Raw genomic sequence first — 12,498 nt, 5'->3', positions numbered from 1 at the left:
GGAATACCCAGTAATACTGACCTCAGTATCCCCAGTTTACAGTGTGGAATACCCAGTAATACTGACCTCAGTATCCCCAGTTTACAGTGTAGAATACCCAGTAATACTGACCTCAGTATCTCCAGTTTACAGTGTGAATCCCCCAGTCCAGCAGAGAGCAGCTTCACTCCTGAATCCTGCAGGTCATTGTCACTCAGGTCCAGCTCTCTCAGATGTGAAGAGTTTGATCTGAGAGCTGAAGCCAGCGCCTCACAGCATTTCTCTGTGAGATTACAGCTGTTCAGCCTGCAAACAGAGCCGTGTTATTATACACAGAGACCGGTATATATCCTACACATCAGTGATCATAGTGGTACAAAATATCCAGACTTATTTCAGCATAATAAGAGGGACAGACTACAGTTCAAATGGAACTGGAGTCTAAACACATCAGCACTTTAAACCACTACAGTTAGAAAAATGATTAAACATGGTACATTTTTAATGTTGGTCAATCCTCAGATGGTCAACATGTTCCCTCTCATGATGAATACAGTGAGCATTTTCATTTCAAAGCACAAATATCCTGAAATGTGTTGTGTGCAGAATTTTCAGGAACTGGATCAATCTACTCAAATGAGCAGCTGTTGGTAAAATACAGGATCTCCTGTGAGGTTACGGTGTATTTTGTCCATGATCATTAACAGTGGGCAAGTCTATCATAGGTTAAAATTCTATAGTTTTATTCAAACTGCATATTTTCATAAGTCATAAAGACCATATTCCCAATAATGTTCTGTATGTTTTATATGTCATAATGTTCCACAGCCAGTTTCAATGACGACATGAGGGTGAATATGCTCTAAAATCTTCATCCACAAGTAAATTTAAATATATCAGTTATTTTGTTGTTTCATTGTTGTTGAAATTCTGTAGCTAAGTGCAAAACCCCTTTTTAATGCACTGCTGTTTAATGACCTTAAAGGGCCAGTTACCCTGAGACTCTAATATCTGCATAAGTATTTCCATAAAGCTCTGAGCAGCGCTGTGGCTCAGTGATCAGCACTACAGCCGACCATCTAGGGTGTCGGGTTCGATTCCTTAAAGGGTCAGTTACCCTGAGACACTTTAATATCTGCATAAGTATTTCTATAAAGCTCTGAGCAGCGCTGTGGCTCAGTGATCAGCACTACAGCCGACCATCTAGGGTGTCGGGTTCGAATCCTCAAAGGGCCAGTTACCCTGAGACTCTAATATCTGCATAAGTATTTTCATAAAGCTCTGAGCAGCGCTGCGGCTCAGTGATCAGCACTACAGCCGACCATCTAGGGTGTCGGGTTCGAATCCTCAAAGGGCCAGTTACCCTGAGACTCTAATATCTGCATAAGTATTTTCATAAAGCTCTGAGCAGTGCTGCGGCTCAGTGATCAGCACTACAGCCGACCATCTAGGGTGTCGGGTTCGAATCCTCAAAGGGCCAGTTACCCTGAGACTCTAATATCTGCATAAGTATTTTCATAAAGCTCTGAGCAGTGCTGCGGCTCAGTGATCAGCACTACAGCCGACCATCTAGGGTGTCGGGTTCGAATCCTCAAAGGGCCAGTTACCCTGAGACTCTAATATCTGCATAAGTATTTTCATAAAGCTCTGAGCAGTGCTGCGGCTCAGTGATCAGCACTACAGCCGACCATCTAGGGTGTCGGGTTCGAATCCTCAAAGGGCCAGTTACCCTGAGACTCTAATATCTGCATAAGTATTTTCATAAAGCTCTGAGCAGTGCTGCGGCTCAGTGATCAGCACTACAGCCGACCATCTAGGGTGTCGGGTTCGAATCCTCAAAGGGCCAGTTACCCTGAGACTCTAATATCTGCATAAGTATTTTCATAAAGCTCTGAGCAGCGCTGTGGCTCAGTGATCAGCACTACAGCCGACCATCTAGGGTGTCGGGTTCGAATCCTCAAAGGGCCAGTTACCCTGAGACTCTAATATCTGCATAAGTATTTTCATAAAGCTCTGAGCAGTGCTGCGGCTCAGTGATCAGCACTACAGCCGACCATCTAGGGTGTCGGGTTCGAATCCTCAAAGGGCCAGTTACCCTGAGACTCTAATATCTGCATAAGTATTTTCATAAAGCTCTGAGCAGTGCTGCGGCTCAGTGATCAGCACTACAGCCGACCATCTAGGGTGTCGGGTTCGAATCCTCAAAGGGCCAGTTACCCTGAGACTCTAATATCTGCATAAGTATTTTCATAAAGCTCTGAGCAGTGCTGCGGCTCAGTGATCAGCACTACAGCCGACCATCTAATGTGTCGGGTTCAGTTCCTGCCTGGGATATGTGTGTGTTTGTGTTTATGTGGGATTTGAATGATGTCCAGTGGAGTTTATCTTTTTTAAATGACACTTGAATTCCAGATCCTGTGAGTGAAATCATTATCTTCTGTATTGCTACACTAATCATAGAATTACCAGTCCTTTCAGATATACGTTTAAAATAAAGACGTGTTTAAATGAAATATTTATGAACAGTGAACCTTCACTCCTCCCCATGTGGATGTTATCTTTTCACCTCCCATTCTGCTCTCCATGAGACACACAGACACACACAGGTGAGAGGAAGTTTGGGGTCACAGCACAGGGTCGGCCAGCATCCAGCACCCCTGCAGCCATTGGCATTAAGGGCCTCGCTCAAGGACACAGCGATGACATCATTCTGCCAGCCAGGAGATCTGAACCAACAACCTTCCACTCACGGGCACAAAGTCCAAACCCACAGAGTCACGGACCCCCAGTATTTACAGAAATAGTTCCTCCATTGTCCGGAACTGAAAAGAATTTCTGAGTGGTTTTCCCAGTATTAAGGCAAACTGGAGCATTCTGTAAAATTCTGGTTCTTGGTTGTTTTTCACACAAAGTTTAGTCATAGGAAACCTGTCACGTTATTTTTTTTTTTTTACTTCATCACTAACTTTAGTCAATATAAAATCTGGCTTCCAGATTGTCATGGACAAAAAATATCCGGCCTCATTATTAAAGGGGAAATAAAAATATATATTTTCATTATATACTTCAAACAATGTTAATATATAACTGCCTGACTGGAGGTGTTGTTATTGGTGGGAAAGCACACAGAGTTTCTTTGTACATGTACTGTGACAAAGATATTCTGTTCTACTCTCTCCTCAGCCAGGAGCAGCTGAGGCCAGCAGAGGCCGCCAGTGAGCAGCCAGAGACAGCAGCCATACAGAGGCTCCCAGCTCTGGGCTCCATCACATGAACACACCTGCTGACAATAACACTCACATACCACTTATACACCCTGTGGATAAAGAGCCCTCACTGTTTCTATAGCAGGTTAGGATGCTGTGCCTGTGATCAGAAGGCAGACTGGATGGGAACGGAAACGTCACTTTTTTGTTTGTAACTACATCACTACCTTCAGTCATTATAAAGTCTGTGGTCCAGATTATCAAAATTACACCCCAGTCATTAATCCACGAGGAGAAATGAATTAGATATATTTAATACAATATTCATGTATTACTGCCAGACCAGACATGATTTCCATCCCCACGTCACTTACAGAGCCATCCTTGAGTTCTTGACCACAGGGAGCAGCATCCAGTGCTCTTCATCTGATCTGAGGTATTTCTTCAGATCAAACACATCTGACATCAGCATCACAAAGGCCAGAGCTGACCACTGTGCAGGTGAGAGGTCTTCTGCTGAAAGGCTTCCTGAATTCAGGTACCTTTGTACTTTCTCTACTAGAGAATTGTCACCCAGTTCATTCAGACAGTGGAACAGGTTGATGGTCCTTTCTGGAGATAAATTCTCCTGTATTTTCTTCTTGATGTATTTGGCGGTTTCCTTAATGTTATGTGAACTGGTTCCTGTCTGTCCCAGTAGCCTTTGTAACAGAGTCTTACTGGAGTCTGTTGAGAGGCCCAGCAGGAAGCGGAGGTAGAGATCCAAGTGTCCATTCTTGCTCTCTAATGCCTGATCCACTGCAGTCTCCAGCAGGTCAGCTGATGAGTTTGTCAGAAACACATATAAAGCAGCGAGATACTCCTGGATGCTCAGATGCACAAAGCAGTACACCTTCTCCTGATACAACCCATACTCCTCTTTAAAGACTTCTGTACACACTCCAGAGTAAACTGAAGCTTCACTGACATCAATGTCATTCTCTGTCAGATCTTTCTCATAAAATATGAGATTGCCTTTCTCAAGGTTGTCAAAAGCCAGTTTACCAAGTTTTAAAAGGAATTCCTTACCAGATTCAAAGCATTTATTAATACTGGTTTTATACTTTTTCATATAATTCTCATTTTTAAATCCTGCCTGAAAGATCAAGAAGTTTGTGTACATTTCAGTCAGAGTCCTTGGAATTTCTCCCCTGTCAGTCTCACTAAAAAGTCTCTCAAGGACAGTGGCTGAAATCCAGCAGAACACAGGTATGTGGCACATGATGAAGAGGCTCCTTGATGATTTCACATGTGTGATAATCCTGCTGGCCAGGCTCTCATCACTGAATCTCCTCCTGAAATACGCCTCCTTCTGGACATCACTGAACCCTTGTATCTCTGTCACCCGGTGGATGCACTCAGGAGGTATCTGATTGGCTGCTGCTGGCCGGGAGGTTATCCAGAGGAGAGCAGATGGAAGCAGATTCCCCATAATGAGGTTAGTCAACAGCACATCCAGTGACGCTTTCTTTGTTACATCAAACCAGCTCTCATTGTTCTGAAAATCTAGAGGAAGGCGACACTCATCCAGACCATCAAAGATGAACAAGACTTTGTACCTAAACAGCTCAGAGGATTCAAGTGATTTCAGTTCTGGGTCAAAGCGGTGAAGCAGTTCAATCAGACTGTATTCATCCTTAATCAAATTCAGGTCCCGGAAAGGAAGAGCAAATATGAAGTGAACATCCTGGTTTGCTTTTCCTTCTGCCCAGTCGAGAATAAATTTCTGCACAGAGACTGTTTTCCCGATACCTGCCACCCCTTTAGTGAGTACAGTTCTGATAGGTGTCTTACGCCCACATAAGGGTTTAAATATATCATTGCACTTGACTGTAGTATCTTCTGTTCTCCTTTTCTTTGATGCTGTTTCAATCTGTCTCACTTCATGTTCATCATTGACTCCTCCAGTCCCACCTTCAGTGATGTAGAGTTCTGTGTAAATCTCACTGAGGAGTGTTGGCTGTCCTTCCTTAGCTTTCCCTCCAAATACAGGCTCACATTTCTGCTTCAGGGTACATTTCATTCTATGCTGACACTGCAGCATGATTTCCCCTGGAAAGAAAGGAGAGGAAAATGCACTAATTCTCATCATGATCCTGACTAGTATGGGAGGAATAATATTAAAACACACACACACACACACACACACACACACACACACACACACACACTGCTCTAGGGAAAATGCACTCTTATAGCCACTAGGGGAGCTCTCACCTTCTCTCGCCCTGCTAAATTATGTCATGCAGTCTAGCAAGCTGTATAATCTGTGTCAGTGAGCACTGCCTTTACACTGACACTCCTGCTGAGAGGTTATTTTGGTTACCAGTGTTGTCCCTGCGGTTAAGAAGACTGTATAGTATTGAGATTGGTTTACATTTAATTTGACTGTCAGATTCATTTAAATTCACCTGACAAAAATCACAATCTGTATGTGAATTTACATCTTGCTTTGAAAAATAAATATCTTTAAAGGTGGCTAGTTGTATGTGATTTAAAGAGGAATGAAGCCTAACCAGGGCTGGGAATTAACTGCAGAGAGGTCTGGTTGCGTCAAGGATCAACCCCGGGGATCCCCAACTGAGGTCAGGAAGACCACGCCTCTGGGGATCCCCAACTGAGGTCAGGAAGACCACGCCTCTGGGGATCCCCAACTGAGGTCAGGAAGACCACGCCTCTGGGGATCCCCAACTGAGGTCAGGAAGACCACGCCTCTGGGGATTCCTTGATCCCCCTTTCTCCATTTAAACAAGCTGTCAGCTTGCGGTTTCGCGCTGCTATACCAGGTTGTCTGGTTTCTCTGGTTTCAGTGCAGCTACCTACTGCAAGCTGTTGCAGGTTATTTCCAATTAAGGGAGACTATTTTAGCACTCTGATGCAAGATCTTCTAGAGTTTTCTCTCAGTTTGAGCGTTTTCCGATTTCTGCCTCTCCGAGTTTTCTGACCTGTGTTCTGCCTTATAGACCCCGAGTTTCTGTTCAGCCCCATTGATGCCCGACGTGAATCACCTGACCCCTGCCTGTACCCTGACCACGAGATTTTCCAAGCCCCAAGATCAACTCCGCACATCGCCTGACCCCAGCCTGCCCCACGACAACGATCCTGTCAGCTTCTTGGGTTTTTGGTGTGTTACGTTCTCCATTAGTACGACCTGGACTACGAACTGCCTTTTTTGTAATTAAAGGAGTTTCTCTGCATCTGATTCCGCGACAGCGTCCTCTTTTCCCCTACAAAACCCTCACAGGTAGTGACATGGTCCTAATGAGATTTACATGATTGATTTTCAGAAGCTGGTTTTGGGCCACATTAGGGCCGGTTCTGAACCAGCAGTGGTCTGCTTAAGGGCCATCATTCCATGTGGTCAGTGGGCCAGATGCAGGCCTCATCTGGCCCAGAATGATGTTGCTATCTCAGATGTCCATATGTGGACATTTGGCTCACATTCCTTTTTTCACAAGTGGGCCACTTTTGGCTGACATCCATTTGCCAGGGCCAGTGCCAGGTTGGCAGTGCCACCTCTGCCAGAAGAGGGTGACAGCTGCACACTATCTGGGCTGTTAATCTCAAACTGGGTAAGATCATTTGTCTTAGACTGATTTGATATTTTGGCTATCTTAAGGGGGGGGGGGGCAGGAGAAAGGTCAGAATTCAGTATCTCCAAAGAACAAGATGATTCTGTTTATTTCTGACGAGACAATGAGGAGGCAGTTCTGAGCAGCAAAGCTTTCCTCTGAGCACAGACATGTACAGAACAGCATAAAGCTCTTACTCTTCATCCTGTCATGCAGCTCACGTCCTGCTGGGTGACCTGAAATAAGGGGGAATTTCCAAATCATTTCTGTCTGCAACATCAGTAATTAACAAACTGTTCATCATTTTCCTTATAGTGCTATAAAACAAACTTATTTTTCAGAGCTTAAAAAGGTTACATATTAGAAGAAAAATAAGAAAATTTCAAAATATGATTACGATTCTGCAGGTTCATGTCCTTCAGGGTTTCAAGCATCTGTACAAGACAGACAGCAAGAAAAATAGTTTAAGACCCAACAGATCACAGTGAAATAATGATGCTGAAATCAACATACAAGGTGCTGTGTGCGGGGGCCATAATTATGTTTAATGACAGGGGACTGAGTACATGGAGAATGTACTGACATGTTCCTGTGTGCGGGGGCCATAATTATGTTTAATGACAGGGGACCGAGTACATGGAGAATGTACTGACATGTTCCTGTGTGCGGGGGCCATAATTATGTTTAATGACAGGGGACCGAGTACATGGAGAATGTACTGACATGTTCCTGTGTGCGGGGGCCATAATTATGTTTAATGACAGGGGACCGTGTACATGGAGAATGTACTGACATGTTCCTGTGTGCGGGGGCCATAATTATGTTTAATGACAGGGGACCGAGTACATGGAGAATGTACTGACATGTTCCTGTGTGCGGGGGCCATAATTATGTTTAATGACAGGGGACCGTGTACATGGAGAATGTACTGACATGTTCCTGTGTGGGGGGGCCATAATTATGTTTAATGACAGGGGACTGAGTACATGGAGAATGTACTGACATGTTCCTGTGTGGGGGGGCCATAATTATGTTTAATGACAGGGGACCGAGTACATGGAGAATGTACTGACATGTTCCTGTGTGCGGGGGCCATAATTATGTTTAATGACAGGGGACCGAGTACATGGAGAATGTACTGACATGTTCCTGTGTGCGGGGGCCATAATTATGTTTAATGACAGGGGACCATGTACATGGAGAATGTACTGACATGTTCCTGTGTGCGGGGGCCATAATTATGTTTAATGACAGGGGACCGAGTACATGGAGAATGTACTGACATGTTCCTGTGTGCGGGGGCCATAATTATGTTTAATGACAGTGGACCGTGTACATGGAGAATGTACTGACATGTTCCTGTGTGCGGGGGCCATAATTATGTTTAATGACAGGGGACCGAGTACATGGAGAATGTACTGACATGGTCCTGTGTGCGGGGGCCATAATTATGTTTAATAGCAGGGGACCGTGTACATGGAGAATGTACTGACATGTTCCTGTGTGCGGGGGCCATAATTATGTTTAATGACAGGGGACCGAGTACATGGAGAATGTACTGACATGTTCCTGTGTGCGGGGGCCATAATTATGTTTAATGACAGGGGACCGAGTACATGGAGAATGTACTGACATGTTCCTGTGTGCGGGGGCCATAATTATGTTTAATGACAGGGGACCGTGTACATGGAGAATGTACTGACATGTTCCTGTGTGCGGGGGCCATAATTATGTTTAATGACAGGGGACCGAGTACATGGAGAATGTACTGACATGTTCCTGTGTGCGGGGGCCATAATTATGTTTAATGACAGGGGACCGTGTACATGGAGAATGTACTGACATGTTCCTGTGTGGGGGGGCCATAATTATGTTTAATGACAGGGGACCGAGTACATGGAGAATGTACTGACATGTTCCTGTGTGGGGGGGCCATAATTATGTTTAATGACAGGGGACCGAGTACATGGAGAATGTACTGACATGTTCCTGTGTGCGGGGGCCATAATTATGTTTAATGACAGGGGACCGAGTACATGGAGAATGTACTGACATGTTCCTGTGTGCGGGGGCCATAATTATGTTTAATGACAGGGGACTGAGTACATGGAGAATGTACTGACATGTTCCTGTGTGCGGGGGCCATAATTATGTTTAATGACAGGGGACTGTGTACATGGAGAATGTACTGACATGTTCCTGTGTGGGGGGGCCATAATTATGTTTAATGACAGGGGACTGTGTACATGGAGAATGTACTGACATGTTCCTGTGTGCGGGGGCCATAATTATGTTTAATGACAGGGGACTGTGTACATGGAGAATGTACTGACATGTTCCTGTGTGGGGGGGCCATAATTATGTTAAATGACAGGGGACTGTGTACATGGAGAATGTACTGACATGTTTCTGTGTGCGGGGGCCATAATTATGTTTAATGACAGGGGACCGAGTACATGGAGAATGTACTGACATGTTCCTGTGTGCGGGGGCCATAATTATGTTTAATGACAGGGGACCGAGTACATGGAGAATGTACTGACATGTTCCTGTGTGCGGGGGCCATAATTATGTTTAATGACAGGGGACCATGTACATGGAGAATGTACTGACATGTTCCTGTGTGCGGGGGCCATAATTATGTTTAATGACAGGGGACCGAGTACATGGAGAATGTACTGACATGTTCCTGTGTGCGGGGGCCATAATTATGTTTAATGACAGTGGACCGTGTACATGGAGAATGTACTGACATGTTCCTGTGTGCGGGGGCCATAATTATGTTTAATGACAGGGGACCGAGTACATGGAGAATGTACTGACATGGTCCTGTGTGCGGGGGCCATAATTATGTTTAATGACAGGGGACCGAGTACATGGAGAATGTACTGACATGGTCCTGTGTGCGGGGGCCATAATTATGTTTAATGACAGTGGACCGTGTACATGGAGAATGTACTGACATGGTCCTGTGTGCGGGGGCCATAATTATGTTTAATGACAGGGGACCGTGTACATGGAGAATGTACTGACATGTTCCTGTGTGCGGGGGCCATAATTATGTTTAACGACAGGGGACCGTGTACATGGAGAATGTACTGACATGTTCCTGTGTGCGGGGGCCATAATTATGTTTAATAGCAGGGGACTGTGTACATGGAGAATGTACTGACATGTTCCTGTGTGCGGGGGCCATAATTATGTTTAATGACAGGGGACCGTGTACATGGAGAATGTACTGACATGGTCCTGTGTGCGGGGGCCATAATTATGTTTAATGACAGGGGACTGAGTACATGGAGAATGTACTGACATGTTCCTGTGTGCGGGGGCCATAATTATGTTTAATGACAGGGGACCGAGTACATGGAGAATGTACTGACATGTTCCTGTGTGCGGGGGCCATAATTATGTTTAATGACAGGGGACTGAGTACATGGAGAATGTACTGACATGTTCCTGTGTGCGGGGGCCATAATTATGTTTAATGACAGGGGACTGAGTACATGGAGAATGTACTGACATGTTCCTGTGTGGGGGGGCCATAATTATGTTTAATGACAGGGGACTGTGTACATGGAGAATGTACTGACATGTTCCTGTGTGCGGGGGCCATAATTATGTTTAATGACAGGGGACCGAGTACATGGAGAATGTACTGACATGTTCCTGTGTGCGGGGGCCATAATTATGTTTAATGACAGGGGACCGAGTACATGGAGAATGTACTGACATGTTCCTGTGTGCGGGGGCCATAATTATGTTTAATGACAGGGGACCGTGTACATGGAGAATGTACTGACATGTTCCTGTGTGCGGGGGCCATAATTATGTTTAATGACAGGGGACCGAGTACATGGAGAATGTACTGACATGTTCCTGTGTGCGGGGGCCATAATTATGTTTAATGACAGGGGACCGAGTACATGGAGAATGTACTGACATGGTCCTGTGTGCGGGGGCCATAATTATGTTTAATGACAGTGGACCGTGTACATGGAGAATGTACTGACATGTTCCTGTGTGCGGGGGCCATAATTATGTTTAATGACAGGGGACCGAGTACATGGAGAATGTACTGACATGTTCCTGTGTGCGGGGGCCATAATTATGTTTAATGACAGTGGACCGTGTACATGGAGAATGTACTGACATGTTCCTGTGTGCGGGGGCCATAATTATGTTTAATGACAGGGGACTGAGTACATGGAGAATGTACTGACATGTTCCTGTGTGCGGGGGCCATAATTATGTTTAATGACAGGGGACCGTGTACATGGAGAATGTACTGACATGTTCCTGTGTGCGGGGGCCATAATTATGTTTAATGACAGGGGACTGAGTACATGGAGAATGTACTGACATGTTCCTGTGTGCGGGGGCCATAATTATGTTTAATGACAGGGGACCGTGTACATGGAGAATGTACTGACATGGTCCTCTGTGCGGGGGCCATAATTATGTTTAATGACAGGGGACCGAGTACATGGAGAATGTACTGACATGTTCCTGTGTGCGGGGGCCATAATTATGTTTAATGACAGGGGACCGAGTACATGGAGAATGTACTGACATGTTCCTGTGTGCGGGGGCCATAATTATGTTTAATGACAGGGGACCGAGTACATGGAGAATGTACTGACATGGTCCTGTGTGCGGGGGCCATAATTATGTTTAATGACAGGGGACTGAGTACATGGAGAATGTACTGACATGTTCCTGTGTGGGGGGGCCATAATTATGTTTAATGACAGGGGACTGTGTACATGGAGAATGTACTGACATGGTCCTGTGTGCGGGGGCCATAATTATGTTTAATGACAGGCGACCGTGTACATGGAGAATGTACTGACATGTTCCTGTGTGCGGGGGCCATAATTATGTTTAATGACAGGGGACTGAGTACATGGAGAATGTACTGACATGTTCCTGTGTGCGGGGGCCATAATTATGTTTAATGACAGGGGACTGAGTACATGGAGAATGTACTGACATGTTCCTGTGTGCGGGGGCCATAATTATGTTTAATGACAGGGGACCGTGTACATGGAGAATGTACTGACATGTTCCTGTGTGCGGGGGCCATAATTATGTTTAATGACAGGGGACTGAGTACATGGAGAATGTACTGACATGTTCCTGTGTGCGGGGGCCATAATTATGTTTAATGACAGGGGACCGAGTACATGGAGAATGTACTGACATGTTCCTGTGTGCGGGGGCCATAATTATGTTTAATGACAGGGGACCGAGTACATGGAGAATGTACTGACATGGTCCTGTGTGCGGGGGCCATAATTATGTTTAATGACAGGGGACCGAGTACATGGAGAATGTACTGACATGGTCCTGTGTGCGGGGGCCATAATTATGTTTAATGACAGGGGACCGAGTACATGGAGAATGTACTGACATGGTCCTGTGTGCGGGGGCCATAATTATGTTTAATGACAGGGGACCGAGTACATGGAGAATGTACTGACATGGTCCTGTGTGCGGGGGCCATAATTATGTTTAATGACAGGGGACCGTGTACATGGAGAATGTACTGACATGTTCCTGTGTGGGGGGGCCATAATTATGTTTAATGACAGGGGACCGAGTACATGGAGAATGTACTGACATGGTCCTGTGTGCGGGGGCCATAATTATGTTTAATGACAGGGGACTGAGTACATGGAGAATGTACTGACATGGTCCTG

General features: G+C 45.3%; 1 protein-coding gene across 1 annotated transcript in view; it reads right to left on the bottom strand.

Annotated features, from left to right (window-relative positions):
- LOC140588804 (protein NLRC3-like) overlaps positions 1 to 7,130 on the bottom strand; it is a 66,140-nt gene extending 59,010 nt beyond the window's left edge. The window contains exons 1-3 of the mRNA XM_072711056.1: positions 6,994 to 7,130; positions 3,560 to 5,276; positions 112 to 285 (exon numbers count right to left, since the gene is read on the bottom strand). Coding sequence (XP_072567157.1) covers positions 112 to 285; positions 3,560 to 5,276; positions 6,994 to 7,075 — 1,973 coding nt within the window. The 5' untranslated portion in view covers positions 7,076 to 7,130. The remainder of the gene's footprint in view (positions 1 to 111; positions 286 to 3,559; positions 5,277 to 6,993) is intronic.
- Positions 7,131 to 12,498: the final 5,368 nt, after the last annotated feature.

This window comes from Paramormyrops kingsleyae, chromosome 4 (assembly GCF_048594095.1).
Source record: "Paramormyrops kingsleyae isolate MSU_618 chromosome 4, PKINGS_0.4, whole genome shotgun sequence".
NCBI lineage: Eukaryota > Metazoa > Chordata > Actinopteri > Osteoglossiformes > Mormyridae > Paramormyrops > Paramormyrops kingsleyae.
The sequence above is the reverse complement of the archived record's forward strand: the minus strand, read 5'-3'. Positions and strand labels throughout refer to the sequence as shown.